General features: G+C 42.6%; 1 protein-coding gene across 3 annotated transcripts in view; it reads left to right on the top strand.

The window, feature by feature from the left end:
- Positions 1-24,855, top strand: part of NCAN (neurocan) — a 400,988-nt gene that overhangs the window by 240,210 nt on the left and 135,923 nt on the right. For 2 of the 3 annotated variants that reach the window (XM_086946852.1, XM_086946854.1), the window contains exons 9-10: positions 12,379-13,026; positions 20,715-21,047. In XM_086946852.1, coding sequence (XP_086802978.1) covers positions 12,379-13,026; positions 20,715-21,047 — 981 coding nt within the window. The remainder of the gene's footprint in view (positions 1-12,378; positions 13,027-20,714; positions 21,048-24,855) is intronic. The other variant, XM_086946853.1, reaches the window with a different exon arrangement.

Here is a 24,855-nt window from a genome sequence, read left to right as displayed (position 1 = left end):
CCTTTCTCTTGAACCAATTGTTAGGTGTATAGATTATTTTGTTGCTGTCACAATTAAGTAGTAGAATCCTCTAGATCAGAGCTTTCCAAACTGTGGGTTTCGACACAGTTCTGTGTCACCTGCAAATGGTGGATCTGTCGCGGGATGACACCACCGGTATTAAGGGCACTTACTGCTAATTAAGAGGCATTCCTTTGAAAGAGTGTCTCGGAGTCTGCCGCAGCGCGGACTCTGAGACACTCTGCTCTATGGGGGCCGGCGATTCACAACAAAGCCCCATTAAGAATTCAATGTTCCTTTAAAGACCTGTCAAGTACTCGGGTATAGCTGTATGTGTGCCCTGTAAGCTGGGTTGAGGTGACAGAGGTTGCACGCAGAGGGAGGGAGACCGGCAGAAGAAGGGAGACAGGCAGGGGGGGGAAACAGGCAGAGGGAGGGAACTGGGAGTCAGGCAGAGGGAGGGAGACAGGCAGAGGGAGGGAGACAGGCAGAGGGAGGGAGATAGGCAGAGGGAGGGAGATAGGCAGAGGGAGGGAGAGAGACAGGCAGAGGGAGAGAGACAGGCAGAGGGAGAGAGATGGCCAGAGGGAGAAACATGGCCAGAGGGAGAGAGAGAGACAGACCGAGAGAGAGAGAGAGGCAGAGAGAGAGGCAGAGAGAGAGAGACAGGCAGAAGGAGAGAGACAGGAGAGAGACAGGCAGTGGGAGAGAGACAGGCAGAGGGAGAGAGACAGGCAGAAGGAGAGAGACAGGCAGAGGGAGAGAGACAGGCAGAGGGAGAGAGACGACAGGCAGAGGGAGAGAGATAGGCAGAGAGAGAGACAGGCAGAGGGAGAGACGACAGGCAGAGGGAGAGAGACGACAGGCAGAGGGAGAGAGACGACAGGCAGAGGGAGAGAGACAGGCAGAGGGAGAGAGAGGCTGAGGGAGAGAGACAGGCAGAGGGAGAGAGTGAGACAGGAAGAGGGAGGGAGACAGGCAGAGGGTGGGAGTGAGGGAGAGAGACAGGCAGAGGGCGGGAGAGAGGGAGAGAGACAGGCAGAGGGCGGGAGAGAGGGAGAGCGAGCAGAGGGAGGGAGGGAGACAGGCAGAGGGCGGGAGAGAGGGAGAGAGACAGGCAGAGGGCGGGAGAGAGGGAGAGAGACAGGCAGAGGGAGGGAGAGAGGGAGAGAGACAGGCTGAGGGAGAGAGACAGGCTGAGGGTGGGAGAGAGGGAGAGAGACAGGCAGAGGGATGGAGAGAGGGAGAGAGACAGGCAGAGGGAGGGAGAGAGGGAGAGAGACAGGCAGAGGGAGGGAGAGAGACAGGCAGAGGGAGGGAGAGAGGGAGAGAGACAGGCAGAGGGAGGGAGAGAGGGAGAGAGACCGGCAGAGGGAGGAAGAGAGGGAGAGAGACCGTCAGAGGGGGAGAGAGAGGGAGGGAGAGAGACAGGCAGAGGGAGAGAGACAGGCAGAAGGAGGGAGACAGGCAGAAGGAGAGAGACAGGCAGAAGGAGGGAGACAGGCAGAGGGAGGGAGACAGGCAGAGGGAGGGAGACAGGCAGAGGGAGGGAGACAGGGAGAGAGACAGGTGGAGGGAGGGAGAGAGAGAGAGAGACAGACAGAGGGAGAGAGGGAGAGAGAGAGACAGGCAGAGGGAGAGAGGGAGACAGGCAGAGGGAGGGAGGGAGAGAGACAGGCAGAGGGAGGGAGAGAGAGGACACAGGCAGAGGGAGAGAGACAGGCAGAGGGAGTGAGAGAGACAGGCAGTGGGAGAGAGACAGGCAGAGGGAGAGAGAGAGAGACAGGCAGATGGAGAGAGACAGGCAGAGGGAGAGAGAGAGACAGGCAGAGGGTGAGAGAGAGACAGGCAGAGGGTGAGAGAGAGACAGGCAGAGGGTGAGAGAGAGACAGGCAGAGGGAGAGAGACAGGCAGAAAGAGAGACAGGGAGGGAGAGAGGGAGAGAGACAGGCAGAGGGAGGGAGACAGGCAGAGGGAGGGAGAGCGGCGGAGGGAGACAGGCAGAGGGAGGGAGACAGGCAGAGGGAGGGAGAGAGACAGGCAGAGGGAGAGAGACAGCGAGGTAGAGAGGGAGAGAGACAGGCAAAGGGAGAGAGACAGGCAGAGGGAGGGAGACAGGCAGAGGGAGGCGGAGGGAGACAGGCAGAGGGAGGGAGGGAGACAGGCAGAGGGAGGGAGAGAGGGAGAGAGACAGGCAGAGGGAGAGAGACAGGCAGAGAGAGGGAGACAGGCAGAGGGAGGGAGAGAGAGAGAGAGAACCCTCCTGAACTCCCCTTAGGTGTTTCGGGCTCGCTACACTGCGTCCCAAAATGATGCATCTCCAAAAAGTGTCCCCCCCAACATGAAGAGTTTGGAAAGCTGTGCTCTAGATGCAAGGCGTAATAGTTCATTTGTCAGGAAGAGGCGCCATCTGTACCCGAAAGAAGAATTTGCCTTTGCGGTCTTTATGCCCAACAGCTGATCAAACAGGGGAACACTAAACTGTTGCATTCTTCTTGGGGCAGGCATCGAAAAGTCATAAAAATGTTACTAGACCTGCAGGTCTGGTATCTTGAAAAATCTACTTGACCCGACTGTAATGTACTTGACTCGTAAACTGGTCTCAATATGTCTTCCAAAACAAATATATTTTATGTCTTCCAAAATAAATATATTTTATTTTACAAAGACCCCTTTTTCTTCGTTAGCACATACAAGAGAACCGGTAAACAGTCAAAATATCGATTTTTTTATTTCGACTTACACTTATATCGAGTTGCTAATATCGATGGGACAGAATATCGATGTCCAGAATATCGATGGCCAGAATATCGACCCTAAGGTAAGTAATATCGAAATTACTTATATCGATAGCATATATATCGATGTAAGTAATTTCGATTTACTAATATGTGTTAGAAATATTAGTTAAGTATTTAAATTAATTGTTATAATATGTGTTTAATATTCAATAGTAATTGGCAATGAATTATTTTCATTGATTAATTGATTAATTAATTGATAATTTATGTATTTTTTTAAGTAAATTATATGTTTTACTACTGGAGCGGGTTGTGGGTTTATAGGGGAATAGGGTGGGAAGTAATTTATTTATGAAAAAAATATTTTTAATGATTAATTTATTTTGCTATGAAATATTAATTGGCAATGATTTATTTTAATTGATTAATAGAATAATTAATTGATAATTTATGTATATTTTTAACTAAATTATATGTTTTACTACTGGAGCGGGTTGTGGGTTTATAGGGGAATAGGGTGGGAAGTAATTTAATTGTAATATTAATTAATTTTGGGTAAAGGAGTATTTTTAGGGTTCAGGGTCAGTTTTGGGTTTTTGGGTAAAGGGGTATTTTTAGTGTTCTGGGTCAGTTTTGGTTTTTGGGGTAAAGGGGTATTTTTAGGATTCAGGGTCAGTTTTCAAGTAAAGGGGTATTTTTAGGGTTCAGGGTCAGTTTTCAGTTTTTGGGTAAAGGGGTATTTTTAGGGTTCAGGGTCAGTTTTCAGTTTTTGGGTAAAGGGGTATTTTTAGGGTTCAGGGTCAGTTTTCAGTTTTTGGGTAAAGGGGTATTTTTGGGGTTCAGGGTCAGTTTTCAGTTTTTGGGTAAAGGGGTATTTTTAGGGTTCAGGGTCAGTTTTTAGTTTTTGGGTAAAGGGGTATTTTTAGGGTTCAGGGTCAGTTTTCAGTTTTTGGGTAAAGGGGTATTTTTAGGGTTCAGGGTCAGTTTTCAGTTTTGGGGTAAAGGGGTATTTTTTGGGTTCAGGGTCAGTTTTCAGTTCTTGGGTAAAGGGGTTTTTTAGGGTTAAGGGTCAGTTTTCAGTTTTTGGGTAAAGGGGTATTTTTAGGGTTCAGGGTCAGTTTTCCCTACTGTTGCACCCACTGGAGTGGGAATAGTAATTATTGTTAAGTAATTATATATTATATATGATTTTTAATTATTATTTTTTTAATTAAATATGTATTATTATTTTTTTTAACCACTATTACATATATTTAAATATGTTTAAGTAATTAATAAGTATTATTTACAGTATTTTTTATGTTATTTTAAATTTAAATTAAAAAAAATCGATATATTTAACAACGATATTTTTAACATCGATATTATTTTTTCGATATTTTGGTACTTACCATGTTGTACATAGGGCGTCGATATTTTTGCTATCGATATAATTACGCCGATATTTGTGTAGGTCGAAATTCTGTCTGTCGAAATTCTGTCATAGATCCAAGAGAACCTTCCAATATGTGAGTTCAGAATTCCTGCTGTAGTAAAAAAAAAACTATTTGGTTAATTTGATATACTAAACGTTTGCTCCATGCAGGATAAGTATATAGCCCACTTTTATGGTACACCTGACCCCTGACTTGCCTCTTAGTCCATTAACCCCTTAAGTGCGGGGAACGTTCAGCGGTCGTCGCGTGCACTACCTCGCTAGTGCTGCGCACGACCGCTGAACGTTCCATTCCCGTTAGCGCAATCGAACGTCCGCACTGGGGCGGAATTTTCGGCGCGCTTAACGGGTTAATAGCATTGCCATCGGGTATGGGGCAGGAATGTTTCTCAGTTTATCTTTAAAAACTCACTGTGAATAAAGATGTAACTAAAGCATGATGTGGTAGCGCACCTTCATTTACAGTCACATAATTTTCCATTGAAATGGCCACAACGTTCCCACTAACCTGCAGTTTCACTTATAAAAAAAACTATATAGTGTATAAACAATAATCTGTGGATATTTGGTTCCAGTAAACATATTTATCATTTGCACGTCACTAAGTAAAGTCTACTGATTTATTTTCCATCCTATTAAAATGTTTTTTTTCATCACACAGAATTACAAAACACGGGCTTTCATAACTACTGAAATGTATTTTGAAATGTTTGCACAGTTCTCTTTTTAGCTATTTAAATGTGTGCTAGAATAAAACATGACATCCTACAGTCTTTCATTTCACACTTTGTGTTCAGCATGTTTGTCAGCAGTTCACTTGACAGCATTCTCCAACTTTGCAGGCAGAGAAAGAAAAGTAAGTGTAGCTGTAAACTGACTTTTGGCCGCTGTCTCTGAACACAGAATAAATGTGATGATCTATCATGATACCTTTAAGGCTACCAGCAACTTAAAGTAAGGAAAAAAAGAAGTGTGATAAAAGACAAATAGTAATTCATGATAAATAAAAATCTGAGGAAGAAACAGTTTATTTTCCATACTGTGTTTTAGTTTCTTAAATGACTTTGTTAGACATGGCAGTAGATGAGTGATTTTCACACAATATTATTACACAGATGGTACACCTATTTTTTATTAGGAACTCTTGTGTGTCACATTTTCTACTTATGCGTTGGTATATGTCACCGAGGTGTTGTTACTGGAAAGAATCATCGGATTATCGAGCGCACAGCCCATTTCCACCTCATGATTTATCCTGGACGGTGAATAAACACCTTTTACGGGGAGCCGGTCATCCGCAAATGGAAAAGCTCTCACCTCATTGATTGCAATTGATGTTGCGTGTTTTAGTCTATCGCCGCGATCTATTGGTTGGAGTAGTTCAGTTATTTCTACAGAGGAGTCCACTCTGGAGAAAACAGACTATGTTCAGAATACATGTCAGAGCCTCTCGAATTCATTCAATTTAGCTGGTTGAATGAAACTTTTTTTTTAATTTAAATTTGTAACCAAAGTCCTCAAGAGTTCTCAGGTCTCATATGTCATAGAAAAGCTGGTGGAGCATCTTACGTTCCACAGGAGAATGTGCAGTACTCTTTGCGCCGATTTCCGGATATCCACAACGGGCAGGCGCTATAAGTCAGCCGGCGCAATAGCGATTCCATCTGAGAAAGATATCCTTTACCAAATTTTCACATGGAGAATATACTGGTCACATGATTTTCTCTAGAGAGTCTCCAAACACCAACCATAGCTCAGGGGGGGATATATGGGAATTGAAGTAACGGCTGGAAAAATTCAAACAAAATCAATCACCCGCCTGTTGTAGGGTCTGTGCGGTATAGATAGACTTGGATGACTAAATAACATTTGTTAACGGATGATTAAATAACATCCGTTATTTAAAAAAAAGTATAAATTCCCATTATAAAAATATTACGTTGAATGAGACATTTGCAAATTAAAAACTGTAAACCTCAGAAATGTGCCACATGGGGAGAGCTTCGTAATCTTAGCTACCACGATGCACTGCTCATACCCTCACACATGATGTCATGAAAAGCATTACTAATGACATCATGAGATAAATCACTATTTAACTAACCTGATTTAAAGTGTGACTTTGCTAAATAGCTGGGGTATGTAACCGAAACCCCATTTATATATATATAAAGAAACCAAAGTTCCGGTAATTCACCAGTCACGCTTACGAGTGGGTCGGAGTACGGCTCCCGGTCACCCATCATATCCACCAAAGTACTCCATTCTCTCGAATAGACGTCTCCGACACTCAGAAGTTTGCTGTGCACGCAATTTTAATCAGCAGGAAAACAACGCGTTTCGCTTTACAGCTTGATCACGTTTACAAATTGATACCAAACAATTTTCCTTTTACACTTTCAAGTAACATGAAAAACAGACTAACGCCCATGTGTGTCAAAAATCAGTACTTAGTGTGGAGGACATTTTGGAAGAGTCACCAGTGCTATAAACAGGTCAAAAATTCATTCATATACATTTTGACATCGTAATACTTATGTCATACCAAGAGTCAACGTATAATACAAACAGGTCATGAATTGATTTAACCATATTTCGACAAACGCAGTGCTGCGTCTCAAATTTTTAAATTTTAAAGTCAGTGGCAATGCGTACGTGATCAAGCTGTAAAGCGAAACGCGTTGTTTTCCTGCTGAATAAAATTGCGTGCACAGCAAACGTCTGAGTGTCGGAGACGTCTATTCGAGAGAATGGAGTACTTTGGTGGATATATATATATATATATATATATATATATATATATATATATATATATATATATATATATATATATATATATATATATATATATATATATATATCCCACCGTTTACTCAAGAAATCCCAGCGCCGTGATATCCTATCCAGGATGAATGTTGCGCTTTAGAAGTAACTTAACATAACATATATATATATATATATATATATATATATATATATATATATATATATATATATATATGAAAACAAATCCCAGCCGCCCTCGACACGGCTTCTGTTGGGTGCGGACCTCTTTCTCCCTCCAACTCTAACTCCTTAATCCAGGAATTAGGACGCCATCACACGTAATATGGTGACCAGTGCAGTTTTAATATTCTGCCATTTAACAAGCAAGTGCTCTCCCTGAAGCGTTTCGCTCTGCACGCAGAGCTTGATCACATGACTCGTCAGGAGTAGGCACGGCAATTTAAAGTAGTAAAAGCTCATGTGACTAAAGAAGTCGATCACATGAGTACAAAACGAGTACAAAAGGTTATAAAATAGCAAATTCATAGCGTACTGCTTGTAAATACATTACACAGTTTACCACGCAAATCAAGAAATACTGTCCTTGTTTTTTTAGGAAGATTTGAGCATAGTGCTCATAAATACATTGCGATAAAGTGTACACAGGTGAGCATATGTCAAATATCAATATTGATAAAAAGTATCTTAACAATTGTCGGCTGTCAATCAGCAAAATAAAGTATCAGTGCAACATTCAACTCAATGCAGATAAATACATTTGATGATTTAGATACAATAAAGTGCAAGTGCCTGTATGACCACGACAATCAATGCTCAGCTATCTATCCTATAATATCGCCAACTACAAAACCAAAGACCAGTTAATGATTGTAGTGAGATAAAATGATTCCCTCGTTTCGTATTTGTGAAAAAAAAAAATTTTGTGAAACTAAACTAAACTAAACCGGCCGAAGTCCTATTGAAATTTACACATTTCAAACACAGCATAGAGGATTCATAATATAATAGCAGTTATATATATATATGTATATGTGTGTATATATATATATATATATATATATATATATATATATATATATATATATATATATATATATATATATATATATATTGTCACTGTTCCCTCGCAGAGGAACAAATTGGGTCGCACTCCACGGGTTGATTTTGCAATTTTTTTATTTTCTCAATACATTCCACAGACTTAGGCAGATGTTACGATCTACGTGTTTCGGTATTACAAATACCTTGCTCACGATCGTGAGCACGGTATTTGCAAAATCAACCCGTGGAGTGCGACCCAATTTGTTCCTCTGCGAGGGAACAGTGACAAATGGATTAGCAGCGTGGTTCAGCTGCAGGGCGCCGCACCCGTTCTGAGCGCTGGATGAGTGGCAAAGGGAACCGGCAATGGGAAATATATACGCTCCGTGGGGTGACCAAAAGTAAGCAGCACACTGCACACAACCGCTTCTCCCCGTAAGAACGTCTTTAATGGTATGAGCAACCCTCTTTGCAGTCCATTACAGCAGGAAATCGCAGCCTGACGCGTTTCGTATTCCCCTTCCTCAGAGGCTTCGGGGGGATTCGTCAAGCGGGGGCTGAGAAAAAAGGGGGGTCCCAAAACGTGTTTTCCCCATGTTAATTTCCATAGGGCGGTCGACCTCACTTTTAGCCCGAACGGCTGAATGGATTTCCACCAAACTTGGCAAAATTGTAGGGACTGGTAGCCCGATGTGCCTTTGCTATGTCTCAAAATATGTGCTCCAGTGGATTTTGAGTAATTTAGGTTAAAAAAAATATATATATCTATAAGCGCGCACCTGGGCGCGAACCAGCGCGCTACGCGAGTTCGCGCGCGGAAACCTCATTGGCTCTCGGGTGTCTGTCAACATTCCAAACAGTCCGGAGCGGCTGCCATCTTGTGTCTCGGTAGGATCGAGACACAAGGGGTGGCAAAAACAAAGGGGGAAATGACCAAAAGGGAGCAAAGTAGACCCCCCTGACCCCCTAGGTTTGATGTGGGGGCGATAAAAGAGCCTCGCGGGGCAATTTTTTTTTTTTTTCGATTTAAGCGGGGGGAGCTCCCGGTACGCGCACTATGGGGGAAAAAGAATGACAGAGTTTTTAAAAAATGTAGCCTTTTTTTATAAAATGGAGGTAGTTCTGAAAAGAACTGTTTTTTCTCTTCTTTTTGTTGTTTTATATTTTTTTAATGTTTTTTTGAACATTTTGTACTTTTTTTTGGCTTTTATGAATAATTAAATATTTTTTTTGTTATTTTTATGGGGAGAAACAAAAAACAGGGAATTGTAAACGGCTCAACTCGAGCAAAAAAAAATCAGGAAAAAATTATTGTTTTTTGGGGCAATTGTGGTTGATGAGCTTTATGCTTTGCTCACCATAGGTGATGGTCTTACCACAAAATATACAAGTGATCTTGTATTGCCCAAACTGGGGTTGTATGTTTGGGACCATCTCCCTTGTCTCTGGTCCCGATGGAGTGGGTTGCTTTCTTTTGGAGGTGCTGGGTGAAGATAGGGGAGGGTTTGTGGCCAGTTCTCGGACCTCTGCCGCAGCATAGTTGTTGGGATGCCTGCGCTGCATTTGGCGAATCATGGTGTTATTGCCAAATGAGTTTTTTATGTTAGGGTTCCCCCTTGAAAGTTCCATGTTACAGATTAGGCAAGTCACCTTTGGCGCATTCACCTTTTTGAGGCCACTTGGGATGGAAAAAAACTCCCATACAATGTGTGGCTTTGGCCTATATGGGATATTGTCTTCTGGCAGGAATGTCCTGAAAAAACCAAAGGTTTCACACCAGTTATAGTTAGGAATTAGCATTTAAAAACCTATGAAATTCACTGAAAAAAACATAGGTTTCACACCAGTTATATAGTTAGGAATTAGCATTTAAAAAACCTTTGAAATTCACTGAAAAAACCATAGGTTTCACACCAGTTATAGTTAGGAATTAGCATTTAAAAAACCTATTAAATTCACTGAAAAAAACATAGGTTTCCCACCAGTTATAGTTAGCTGGAAATTTTACTGACATAAAACCATTGAAATTCCCACGTTATAGTTAGTTGGACTCACTATAACTTGCGCCTGCAATGCACTGCTGATGACGTCACATATTACATCACTCATGACATGGTCAGTGACATCACTCATGACATCACTGATAACACCATCCTTGTGACAGAATGACAGACCTCCTTTCAGTGTAATGTAACCGTTGAAACACATATTCAAAAATAGAAACTAACATTTTCAAAAAAATGGAGATACCCATACCAGTTACAACAACCAATTCAGTAATTCCACCATCTATATACACATCCACTCATTCACCAACAGTTCTACATAGTCACTCATACATATCTTCACTCATCATATGTAGGGAAACACCTATACATCCTGTTACACACCGACAGTCATCCAAAAGTTACTCACACACATAATCACACATGCAAATAAACTAATGAACATCCATTTATTTGCATATACAGCTAAACACACACTAGCACATTACTTATAAGGAAACTTACACATACTTACTCTCTTAAACAATCACTTATAGAAACGCATACTTATTTAAACAGGAACTCTTTCAATCTCTCACTCTCACATATACTTACTTATATTCATCAATACTCACATATACTACGTTAAAACATATGTAGTTACTCATAAAGACACTAGTGAGGCAGGCATTCAATCACTAACACACATATATACACACTCATCCACCCATACAGTCCTGCACATATGCTGTCTTCAAAATACATACAAACAGTGAGTCAGTCATTGATGCATCTATGTGCTAAGTAATACCCCCACTAAACCATACAGAAACTCATACTGATACTAAACAAAAATCTAATAACCCATATACACACACGTAGCTACTCACCAACCCATGCAGCCACTTATACACAAAGTGAAACACTGATACATATATTTAAATATTTAAAAATTACTCGCTAATATATGTATTCACTAAGATACACTTAATAAGCCAGTTAACCAATCAATATTTTAATAAAAAAACATCCATTTACACACTTATTTAAACATTTATTCTTCCATCGACCTTTACAAATACATATATAAAACATATTTATTTTTCAGAAAGACACACATTCACTGGATGGTGTCATCAGTGATGTCATGAGTGATGTCACTGACCATGTCATGAGTGATGTAATATGTGACGTCATCAGCAGTGCATTGCAGGCGCGCAAGTTATAGTGAGTCCAACTAAAAAAAATTCCAGCTAACTATAACTGGTGTGAAACCTATGTTTTTTTCAGTGAATTTAATAGGTTTTGTAAATGCTAATTCCTAACTATAACTGGTGTGAAACCTATGTTTTTTCAGTGAATATATATATATATATATGTGTGTGTGTTTGTGTGTATATATATATATATATTCATTCCTGATCCGGATTTCATACATACACACTCACACATTCACGAGAGAACCTCCTGAGTTACGGTCCTATAGTTTCATCAGGGGATTCAGGTAAGAACCTAAACCCCGAGCTTATATGTCAACAAGTTAGTAAATGTCACCATACTCAGAGATAGCAATGCAGAATAATGTAGCTCATGCTATCCATTATATATAAGGTATTCCTTTCAGTGCAATTTGAATGCAAACTTTCTTTTTCAAACAGGGAAGTGTTTATTGAAAACAGTAAATTACCTGACCGTACTGTTTGACTATTTGTAGGAAAAAAATAAAAGAGAAAGGTGGATTTAATTAAGAATAAAAGGTTTCAGGTAAAATGGGCTTTGCTTTCTTTAAAAAGGCTTTCTGGCTGCAGGAATCCGAGATTGTTGAAGCTACTGCCAGCAAAGCAGAGCTAATAACGGGCTTTGATTGCAACTGGAATAGGAGAATGAGATCTAGTGTTTATTCCAAGAGATTTTCAGAGTTATTCATGCAAGGTTCTACTAATGATTGCCCTGCTTGCATTTAGAGCGTTTTTATTTGTCTCGGCTATCACACATGTACTGCTATTTAAACACAGGGTAGAGACTAATTTCAGAGACGTTTGAAGCTAGTCTTGTAGTGTTCAGCTAACAATGTAACCTGATTACAATGTGAATGTTCCGGCTTTGCACTGACTTTCATGTAGAGGTTACTAATAAAACAATGGGCAATGGTAAAGCTCTGCTGATACTGTCATGATGTCATTCCTGTGAAATATGGAACATATTTCATGGGTCTCTGTCAAATATGGGTTTTATGCCACTGTGGTTGTGGTGCATGGATACATGTAACATATTTAATTCATATTCCATCATATTCCATTTTAACACATGTTTTGGGAAATCAGTTCACAATGAAATCCTAACCTGTTTGATGTTTTTTCTTCCTGAAACCAATATGTTGTGTCTTCAGTGGAGCTCACCACCCAGAAAATAACCAGAAAGCTTGTCCCGCGCAGACTGGCCGTAGCGTCCACTCCAGATCCAGGTTCAGACAGACAGCTGGAGATTGATCTCTCCCACCTAACCAATGAAGAGATAGAGAGTCTAACGTTACCAATGAGACCTGCCCCCACTTTGGCTGGCCGTACGACCAAAAAGCACACACGTATATCTATGGCGACCAATCAGGCTGCAGATCCGTTTAACATGGACGATGATCGTGCAGATGCATCCTTGTTGATCGAGAGCACGAGTGCATCTGTAAAAGCCCATGAAAAAGCAGAAACATCTACAATTACAAATGTGTACCCAAAAACATCCATGATGGCCAATGAGGAGGCAGAGGACCCGGTAACAGCCAATAACCACATCGAAGCATCTGCCCTGGACAATGAGGCCAAAGATACACCCCCAATGACCAATGAGGACGTCTCCATCAAAGCCAGTGAGGGCACAGACGCATCTCTGTTCCCCGAGGACTCGTCCGTATCAATGACAGCCAGCGAGCAGTCCAACACAACTCCTATGTCCATCAAGCTCACAGACACATCTGTGAGAGCAAACTCGGACACGATGAACTTTGAGACAGGCAATGCGGAAGACGATGGCAGTGGTCATGGTAAGGAACGACTGCCTGATTTGAGAGGGTGGCAAAACTTTTCACGGGTCTCTGAAAATGACCTTCATTTTCTGGCAAATATCTCCTCCTTAAGTTCTTATTGATGACCCCTTCTATGAAGATGTCTTCCAGCCTGTCCTTCTCTTTACTCTGGTTTAGCATCAAAGGTGTCTTCTATGCGCCCAGTTGGCCCATTTTTCTTTTTAATCACTGTTTTCCTATTTGAACAAATTGAGTCTGCTTGTGAGCCAGACTCATAAACCTTTCTCCATGAGTGTGTCTTCACACTTAAGTTGGAAGCGTGTCACTCATGGGCTCAGAAAATTGTGAATTAGGACCTGTAGTTGTATAACATGTGTAACATGAGCAGACACAGACCATAACATTTTATTTTGTGTCTAACAGGAGTGACATAGATAGAAATAGTGCACTATTTCTATCTATCATCATCAAAGATAATGCCTCCTCAAGGAAAGTGTAATGTGTGAAAAAAGTTTTCTTTTCTCAAAACTTTTCCAAGTTTGCATTTGAGCTGTACTGTTCAACACACATACAAAGTTACACAATGTGTTAACTACGTCTAAGCATGAATTTATGTCCTGGAAGGGTATCCTTCTTGTACAAAACATATGCTTTGCTTGAGTCACCACTGTTGCACTACAGTGAGGAGTGCCAGGAGTAGGGGCAAGAACGACAGCGCCGTCTCTCAGTACGTGTACTCTCTTCCTTTAACGCCATATAGAACTGCCGCTTCGGTAGCTGCCATGCGTTCCATGAGTTTTTAGTAAATATACCCTGTAGACTATAAATGTGGGTCTATTTTAATAATGTGCATCGATCGGCCGATGCAAGTTAGGAATGCAAACACTGCACTGGCTGTATGTATATTGTGCTAACTGTAAGCAGTCAGGCAGACCGGAAACACTGCACTATTTGCAGCATTCATCTAGTGTACGCAGAGTCATACTGTAAACAATGCACTGATGCAGCATGCTCTTAGTATATGCAGACACACTACAAACACTGCACTGTTAGCAGAATGCATTTAGTGTACGCAGACATACTGTAAACAATGCACTGATGCAGCATGCTCTTAGTATATGCAGACACACTGCAAACAATGCACTGTTTGCAGCATGCATTTAGTGTATGCAGACATACTGTAAATAACACACTGTTTGCAGCACCCATGTAGTTTACGCAAATGCAATGTAAACAGTGCACTGTTTGCAGCAGCTACACTGAAAACAATGCACTATTTGTAGGATACACTTAGTATACACAGGCACACTGTAAACAATGCACTGTTTGCAGCATGCACTAAGTGTACGCAGATATGAAGACACAAGGTAAACAGTGCACTGTTTGCAGTATGCATTTAGTGTATGCAGACATACTGTAAATAACACACTGTTTGAAGCACCCACTAGTTTACGCAAACGCAATGAAAACAGTGTACTGTTTGCAGCAGCTACACTGAAAACAATGCACTATTTGCAGTATACACTTAGTATACACAGGCACACTGTAAACAATGCACTGTTTGCAGGATACACTTAGTATACACAGGCACACTGTAAACAATGCACTATTTGCAGGATACGCTTAGTATACACAGGCGCACTGTAAACAATGCACTGTACGCAGCATGCACTAAGTGTACGCAGATACGAAGACCCACTGTAAACAGTGCACTGTTTGCAGCATCCACCCACTGTTTCGCAAGTACGCAGACATACTGTAAACAATGCACTGTTTGCAGCGTGCACTTAGCATATGCAAACATACTGTAAACAATGCACTGTTTGCAGCATGCATTTAGTGTATGCAGACATACTGTAAATAACACACTGTTTGAAGCACCCACTTAGTTTACGCAAACGCAAAGTAAACAGTAAACTAGTGGGTGCTTCAAACAGTGTGTTATTTACAGTATGTCTGTATACACTAAATGCATGCTGCAAACAGTGCATTGTTTACAGTATGTCTGCATATACTAAGTGCACGCTGCAAACAGTGCATTGTTTACAGTATGTCTGTCAGTATGTTTCGCAAGTACGCAGACATAATGTAAACAATGCACTGTTTGCAGCATGCCCTTAGTGTACGCAGACATACTGTAAACAATGCACTGTTTGCAGCATGCATTCAGTGTATGCAGACATACTGTAAACAATGCACTGATGCAGTATGCTCTTAGTATATGCAGACACACTGCAAACAATGCACTGTTTGCAGCATGCATTTAGTGTATACAGACATACTGTAAATAACACACTGTTTGAAGCACCCACTAGTTTACGCAAACGCAATGTAAACAGTGTACTGTTTGCAGCAGCTACACTGAAAACAATGCACTATTTGCAGGATACACTTGGTATACACAGGCACACTGTAAACAATGCACTGTTTGCAGCATGCATTAAGTATACGCAGATACGAAGACACACTGTAAACAGTGCACTGTTTGCAGCATCCACCCAGTGTTTCGCAAGTACGCAGACATACTATAAACAATGCAATGTTTGCAGCGTGCACTTAGTATATGCAGGCATACTGTAAACAATGCCCTGTTTGCAGCATGCGTTTAGTGTATACAGACATACTGTAAATAACACACTGTTTGAAGCACCCACTTAGTTTACACAAACGCAATGTAAACAGTGCACTGTTTGCAGCAGCTACACTGAAAACAATGCACTATTTGCAGGATACACTTAGTATACACAGGCGCACTGTAAGCAATGCACTGTGATAAGCGTGGCTCAAATCCACCCGAGTGACTTACCACACTCACCTATAGTTACTCAGTAAGAAGTCAGCCGGACAGTGGAGAAGAATAAACAAGATAATTTTATTAGGCCACAAACTCCCATATGAGAGGGCCCTGTCCGACCTCACCCCTAAGAGTGCGCCGAGAGGACTAACTCATATCATCACAGCAATACATTATAACATGGTACAGTGAAGTTAAACACGCCCCTTCTGGAAAATTACTGAACACCAGAGAGAGGAACAATGGCATCATACAAGAGGCATCTGCACCTGCAAAGGCAACATTAGCTATCTTTGCCCAAGGCCGCGGAGCCGAGCCTCAGCGTCTCTGGTGCATGAGAACACTACTGATAAGGAACTTGTTAGTTTCGGCCACAGTTAGCTGAGAAACGAAAACTGCTGCATTAGTGATTTTCTTATTCCTACGGGAGGGGTGGATGAGCGAGTGCGACTCGCAGACACAGAAGAATACTCAAAATGGAGGCACACAAGCTAAGCTAAGGAAACCAAATATCACCACACGTATAAATGAATAATCACATGAGCAATAAAAATAACGTAAGAGCATAAGTGTATACTTCATCAGTTAGACACATGATGCTAACTTGCATATGTAAATGTCATTTGGCGGGGCATCGAGAATGAAACCTATCAACTGCTTGTAGCATGCACTAAGTGTACGCAGATACGAATACACACTGTAAACAGTGCACTGTTTGCAGCATCCACCCAGTGTTTCGCAAGTACACAGACATACTGTAAACAATGCACTGTTTGCAGCGTGCAGTTAGTATATGCAGACATACTGTAAACAATGCACTGTTTGCAGCATGCATTTAGTGTATACAGACATACTGTAAATAACACACTGTTTGAAGCACCCACTTAGTGTACGCAAACGCAATGTAAACAGTGGACTGTTTGCAGCAGCTACACTGAAAACAATGCACTATTTGCAGGATACACTTAGTATACACAGGCGCACTGTAAACAATGCACTGTTTTCAGCATGCACTAAGTGTACGCAGATACGAAGACACACTGTAAACAATGCCCTGTTTGCAGCATGCATTTAGTGTATACAGACATACTGTAAATAACACACTGTTTAAGGCACCCACTTAGTTTACGCAAACTCAATGTAAACCGTGCACTGTTTGCAGCAGCTACACTGAAAACAATGCACTATTTGCAGGATACACTTAGTATACACAGGCGCACTGTAAACAATGCACTGCATGCAGCATGCACTAAGTGTACGCAGATACGAAGACACACTGTAAACAGTGCACCTTTTGCAGCATCAACCCCCTGTTTCGCAAGTACGCAGACATACTGTAAACAATGCACTGTTTGCAGCGTGCACTTAGTATATGCAAACATACTGTAAACAATGCACTGTTTGCAGCATGCATTTAGTGTATGCAGACATACAGTAAATAACACACTGTTTGAAGCACCCACTTAGTTTACGCAAACGCAATGTAAACAGTAAACTAGTGGGTGCTTCAAACAGTGTGTTATTTACAGTATGTCTGTATACACTAAATGCATGCTGCAAACAGTGCATTGTTTACAGTATGTCTGTCAGTATGTTTCTCAAGTACGCAGACATAATGTAAACAATGCACTGTTTGCAGCATGCCCTTAGTGTACGCAGACATACTGTAAACAATGCACTGTTTGTAGCATGCATTTAGTGTATACAGACATACTGTAAACAATGCACTGATGCAGCATGCTCTTAGTATATGCAGACACACTGCAAACAATGCACTGTTTGTAGCATGCATTTAGTGTATACAGACATACTGTAAATAACACACTGTTTGAAGCACCCACTAGTTTACGCAAACCCAATGTAAACAGTGTACTGTTTGCAGCAGCTACACTTAAAACAATGCACTATTTGCAGGATACACTTGGTATACACAGGCACACTGTAAACAATGCACTGTTGGCAGCATGCATTAAGTATATGCAGATACGAAGACACACGGTAAACAGTGCACCGTTTGCAGCATCCACCCAGTGTTTCGCAAGTACGCGGACATACTTTAAACAATGCACTGTTTGCAGCGTGCACTTAGTATATGCAGGCATATTGTAAACAATGCCCTGTTTGCAGCATGCATTTAGTGTATACAGACATACTGTAAATAACACTTTGGGGCAGATTTATGATGCCCTTGCGCCTCTTTGCGCCGCAATTGCGTCACTTTATTTGACGCAACGGCGGCGCAAACAATGCGCCCTATTTACAACGTGACGCATCTAGGAGATGCGTCACGTTGTAAAGCCCTGCGCCATAAGGGGGCGTTCCTGCGCAGGAACGCCTCCTGAAAGTGGCTGAGTGAAATCTATGAGATTTCACTCAGTCACTTTCAGGCCAATGCTGCGTCAAAACCCTGCGCCTGCTTGAAGCAGGCGTAGGTCTTGACGCAGCATTGTGAAGATGGGGCACCCCCGAGCCTTGCTGGAGCTGCGTCGCGCTTGCGACGCAACTCCAGCAATGCGCCACATTTCCGGTACAGATGCGTCACGCATCTGTACCGTTTTTGCACCATGGTGCGCCGCATTGTAAATGCGGCGCACCATGGGTGGCGTAGCTGTGGCACACTGTGGCGCACATTAACTGGCGCATCCCTGGGGATGCGCCAGTTAACATAAATATGCCCCACTGTTTGAAGCACCCACTTAGTTTACGCAAACGCAATGTAAACAGTGCACTGTTTGCAGCAGCTACACTAAAAGCAATGCACTAATTGCAGGATGCACTTAGTATACACAGGCGCACTGTTAACAATGCACTGCTTGCAGCATGCACTAAGTGTACGCAGATACGAAGACACACTGTAAACAGTGCACTGTTTGCGGCATCCACCCAGTGTTTCGCAAGTATGCAGACATACTGTAAACAATGCACTGTTTGCAGCGTGCAGTTAGTATATGCAGACATACTGTAAACAATGCACTGTTTGCAGCATGCATTTAGTGTATATAGACATACTGTAAATAACACACTGTTTTGTAGCACCCACTTAGTTTACGCAAACGCAATGTAAACAGTGGACTGTTTGCAGCAGCTACACTGAAAACAATGCACTATTTGCAGGATACACTTAGTATACACAGGCTCACTGTAAACAATGCACTTTTTGCAGCATGCACTAAGTGTACGCAGATACGAAGACACACTGTAAACAGTGCACTGTTTGCAGCATCCACCCAGTGTTTCGCAAGTACGCAGACATACTGTAAACAATGCACTGTTTGCAGCGTGCACTTAGTATATGCAGACACATTGCAAGCAATGCACTTTTTGCAGCATGCCCTTAGTGTACGCAGACATACTGTAAACAATGCACTGTTTGCAGAATGCTCTTAGTATATGCAGACACACTGCAAACAATGCACTGTTTGCAGCATGCATTTAGTGTATGCAGACATACTGTAAACAATGCACTGATGCAGCATGCTCTTAATACATGCAGACACACTGCAAACAATACACTGTTTGCAGTATGCATTTAGTGTATACAGACATACTGTAAATAACACACTGTTTGCAGCACCCACTTAGTTTATGCAAACGCAATGTAAACAGTGTACTGTTTGCAGCAGCTACACTGAAAACAATGCACTATTTGCAGGATGCACTTAGTATACACAGGCACACTGTAAACAATGCACTGTTTGCAGGATACACTTAGTATACACCGGCACACTGTAAACAATGCACTGTTTGCAGGATACACTTAGTATACACAGGCGCACTGTAAACAATGCATTATTTGCAGGATACACTTAGTATACACAGGCGCACTGTAAACAATGCAAACGCGCACTGTAAACAATGCACTAAGTGTACACAGATAAGAAGATACACTGTAAACAATGCACTGTTTGCAGCATACACTTAGTATACGCGGACACACTGCAAACAGTGCACTGTTTGCAGCATGCCCTTAGTGTACACAGACATACTGTAAATAATCAATACATTGTTTGCAGCATGCACTTTGTATATGCGGACACACTGCAAACAATACACTGTTTGCAGCATGCCGCTAGTGTACGCAGGCACACTGTAAACAATGCACTGTTTATAGCATGTGCCTATTGTGGCCAGAGAGGCAGGCACCACTGCATTAGGTTACTTCCTGTTAAGATAAATGAGTCACAGTGCACTTCCTGTGAGCCCGCCTTTATCTGCGGGAGCAACCACTATTATCAATGAGACAGAGATATTAAAACATCCCCTTGATATTTACTAACTTCAGTAGTGGCCGTTGCGTGTGCATCAGTCCCACAATGCATCACAAAGCATCCGCCCCACAATGCATCACAATGCGTCAGTCCCACAATGCATCCGCCCCACAATGCATCACAAAGCGTCAGTCTCACAATGCATCACAATGCATCAACCGTACAGTCGCTACTCTCCTTGGCTCTCTGGGTTCATCACCAAGCTCCTTTGAACTCTCGTGGCTTCTTCTGTGAAGATATTTCTTTGTATATTTTCATTTAGTCCTATTTATTTAGATTATATTCACCTTTCCCTGCCTCTTTCTTCCTTTACATGCATTCGTTTTATTTCTTCAGAGTGTTCCTATTTACTTTATTTTTCTTAGGTTAAAGTCTGTAACTGTGTCACATGGTGAACCAAAACATAAAACCACTGAAAAATAACAGTATATCTCCCTGAACTATTATGAAAATGATAGATGTATCTTGGGGTGAACTGCATGTGTCCATTAGTTTCTGACACCCTTCTTTCCCAGACGTCTGCTGGGTTCTTATTAAATCATCTCTAAAGTGAAAACTCTGTATTTTAGTATTGGGCTTGTGTGGCTGGTATGACTTGTTGTTCCACTTTTTCTAATTATTTTCCTTTTTTTATGGAATAAAAGCAGACTCAACAGAAAATGCCCAGATGCTACATGGAGGAGGAAAGGCCACCATTCGCCGACTCCGTCCCACTCAAGGCCATTACGACTCCACGCCCCAGAACCCTACCCAAAACCGCCTCAAGACGTCGGTGTTCATCAAACAGCTCTTTCGTCTGAACCATGAGGATGGCAGCCGCTTGACCCTTCCTAGAACCCTCCCAACCACGGTGGCCAGCCAATCATGGTACAGCTATGGAACGGCCATCGCAGACGATGGAAGCGGGCAGGAAGAGTCGACTCAAACACCAGCCACAACTCTGTCCCAGATCATCAGTGTGGACACAGCTGCCCTCGGTGAGTGCTTCTTGGTGTCGTCCAATAGCAAACATTGCTTGTGCTGTCTCTGCCAGCGGTGTAGGGTTTGCCAGGAAGTAAAGTTGGTAGAGAGTCCCTGCTGTCATTGGCTGCAGTGTGAATAGGGTTTGTGGGTCCAGGAATCATTAGTAATGGGAAGGGGGGATTTTAGTTGGGCCTTTGTATACCTTCCATAGTACATATAGACAACAATTATAATGCACCTTGACCAAAGGTGAATGCGAATACTAGATAAGAAGAATGTGCAAAATGTGCGTAATCTGCATTTTTAGCAAATTACGCGAAATTTAAATCCATAATTTCTCGTTACTTTTTAGTGTGAAATGCATCCCTCAGCATTTTTTGTGCAAGCAACCGATATAAAAAAAAAAGCACCTTGGACAACAGTGCTCGCGTTCTGTTAATCTAGGGTGTTTGTGGTTAATGTTTGACTAGAATGGCACGTAATTACCCGGATTGGTGTATTTTGGGGAATTTCACGTAACAAGTATAATGTGAAATCCTCCACAGTATGCAAATTTCGCCAGCATAATTTACATTTCGCGAACGCCTAGATAAGAGAAAGATTGTAAGGCAGAATTTTGAATTTTATTCACCCTAATCGAGTGGGCATGCCTAGTCATAGGATGCAAGACCCTCGCTCATGATGACGGCGTGCTTCGTCATCTGGTTTGCTCCTCGTCCAGTTATGGTCATTATTGGCTGGGGGGCTCCCGATCTCTTTACGGCAATCATTTTCAGCAAAATGATGGTGTTTAAGGGATCTTAAATGGAAGGTTGCTAAAATTACCTGTAGGTTACCTAAAACATAAGCACTGATTTAATAATACAATAAACCTCGCGTTTTCAGGGGAATTCTGTCAATCAATCAATCAGTACTTGTAAAGCGCAGCTTATCACCCGTGAATGTGTCCAGACGCTGGATTGCTGGGCTTATTCAAAAAGCCAGGTCTTGAGCCAGAAACCGTATTTCAATTAGCATGCTATAACAATACTGTAGCAGACATTTCGACTACTTTAACCCCTCCCATGCTCACGACGAGCTCAGCTCGTCATGAGCCACGGTGGCCGTGTGCTCATGACGAGCTGAGCTCGTCATAACGACCGCAATGCTCGCACGCAGGGCTAATTCCCCTGCTGTGCAAGCATTCTAAAGAAAGGGTGTGGCTGTGACGAGCTCAGCTCGTCATGAGCACACGGCCACCGTGGCTCATGACGAGCTGAGTTCATCACGAGCACCGGGGCGCTGTGCGCGGCCCTCAGCACAGCGGGGTAATTACCCCGCGGCCAAGGGGTTAATGTTCGGAAGGTAAGTGTGTATGGGTACATATAGATTTATTGTTCTTAATTCCCCCTATATTAGGATGACCAGACGCCTCGGTTCCCCCAGATTGTCCTGGTTTTTGGAGCAGTGTTCTGTGTCCGACACTTTGCTCCAAATTAAACAAATGTCCCGATTTGTGTACAGGGGTTAAACAGAGAAATGTCCCTGTTTTCAAATAGTGTCTCGGTGCAAATGCTTACTTCGCACAGGTGCTGAGACGGGTCTCTATTTTGCTCTCCATTTTTGCTTTCAGGGTGAAAAATAATCTTACTGCTGCAGCAGTACCACTCTTCACTGCCTTCAAAGAGACTCGTTATAGTTTTTTCTCAGTCTCTTCATTCTAGAACTGATGCGTTTTCAATGTTATGTACAACGTAGCCAAAGTTGTTGCTTATTTAGCTTATGCATCTAAAAACAAATTGACAAAAGCAATAGTCCTGGCTTGTTGTTGGTGTAATCTTACTTGTCGTATTACATATCTGGATACAATGACAGAAGCAGCAAACTTTTTAGCTTATGTGTTTTAAGCCACGCCCTTATTATCATCACCCACTCCCCAATGAGAGACACCCCATTTTGTTCATCCCACTTAAAGCCTTGGTACTTCGGTCATGTCACCTGCTCTTTGTATAGCGCTGTATGGGACTTCAGTGCGCTGCCTTGTTTGGGATCGCTGGGAGGGAACAGGGTGAATGATGTGTTGAAGGGAGTGTGGGGGGGGAGCGTTGGGTGTCGTGCACAAGTGGTGATGTGGTCAAGTTACTGCTGCCTCCAAGCATGCACGGGTAGTAATTCTACTACCTCTGTAGGCCCTTTGTGACCTAGAAGTGGTGAGACCTGTGCGGGTGCCAGCAAACCATATGCCACCCCCTTTCACCACCCCTATCCCTCCTACGAGGGTTGGAGTCACAAGGTTCGGTTTTGAGCCAAACTTTGTTCAATCTATATTTATTTATTTATTTTTTAATAATATTTATAGAGCGCGAACAATGGCCCTTGGGCGTCTCGGCGCTGAATTATCTTCAGGTATTTACTCCAAGGAAGAGAGGGAATGAATTTACTGGTTAAACAGCCAAGTTTTTAGCTGTTTGCGAAATGACCAGAGTGAGGGGCTTATTTTTATTGAGTGGGGCAAAGTGTTCCATAGTTTCGGGGCTGATACCAGGAACCTTCGATCCCCCCAGGAAACCAATTTGGTACGGGGGACCATTAGGTCATTTAGAGTGGACGAACGTAACAATCTGGGAGGACAGTAAGGGGTCAGATTTTGTGTGAGGAAGGCAGGTCCTTGGTTGTGCAGAGCTTTGTACACAATACAGAGGGTTTTGAACTTGATCCTGTTTCTGATTGGTAACCAGTGTAGGTGTCTAATGGTTTCTGTAGCGGATTGATATTTAGGAAGTCTGCCCAGGAGCCTGGCTGCTGAATTCTGGATAACTTGCATTTTATTTATGACCCTTGCTTGAGCATTAATAAACAAAGCGTTGCAGTAGTCCAAAGTGGACAATACCAGCGAAGTTACCAAGGTTTTACCGGCCGTTTCGGGGAGGAAGGGAAGGATTTTCTTTATGAGTCTTAGTTTGTAAACTTTGGCTCCCTTGGCACTCCTGGCAGAGCATCATGGGGCTAAGTTCATATCGTACGCTGACGACCCGCAGCTGTTGTTTACCTTTGAGAAAAATGCGGTGTTGAGAGGAGATGTTGTCAACAAATGCCTGTCCAAGGTGTTTTCCTGGTTCAGGCAAAACCAATTGTTATGCAATTCTGATAAGTCGTAAATCATCTGTTTCATATATAGTCCCGGCATGGAATAGCGTAATTGGTGGCCTCAGGACATGTCCCCCCCACCTGCCCAGTAACCACCGTACAAAACCTTGGGGGTACCAATGGATGCTGACATGTCCATGAAGGCACAAGTTCAATCTGTGGCCGCCACCTGTTTCGGACTACTGAAAATGATGAGGAACTCGCCCCCTCTCCTCTCAGTCCTTCATAGGAAAACAGTGATCCAAGCTTTGATAACATCTAGGCTGGAGCACACCACCGTTCTGTATCTCGGCCTCCCCGACTACCTAATAGGTCGCTTGCAGGTCATACAGGACGCAGCAGCAAGGGCTGTCTTGTTGGTTGACCTGAGAACTCATATGACGCCTCTCTTGATGTCCCTGCACTGGCTCCCGGTGTGGAAAAGGGTGTTGTTTATGGCCCTGGTCTTCAAAGCATTTCATAATGTTGGAGCTCCCTACATTAGGAGCAGAATCCAGCCATCTGCTCCTGTTAGAACCCTGCGATCCTCAACTCAGAAGCTGTCGGTCGTGCCAAAATGTGCACGTTCTCGGTTGGGCGGACGCTCGTTCCAGGTAACAGCCACTAAGCTGTGGAATAGCCTGCCGCCTCTCCTGAGACAGGAACAAGTTCTCCTTAGCTTTAGAAGAAAGTTAAAAACTTGGTTGTTTCAATGAG

This window comes from Lissotriton vulgaris, chromosome 12 (assembly GCF_964263255.1).
Source record: "Lissotriton vulgaris chromosome 12, aLisVul1.2, whole genome shotgun sequence".
In the NCBI taxonomy this organism is placed as follows: domain Eukaryota; kingdom Metazoa; phylum Chordata; class Amphibia; order Caudata; family Salamandridae; genus Lissotriton; species Lissotriton vulgaris.
The sequence above is the reverse complement of the archived record's forward strand: the minus strand, read 5'-3'. Positions and strand labels throughout refer to the sequence as shown.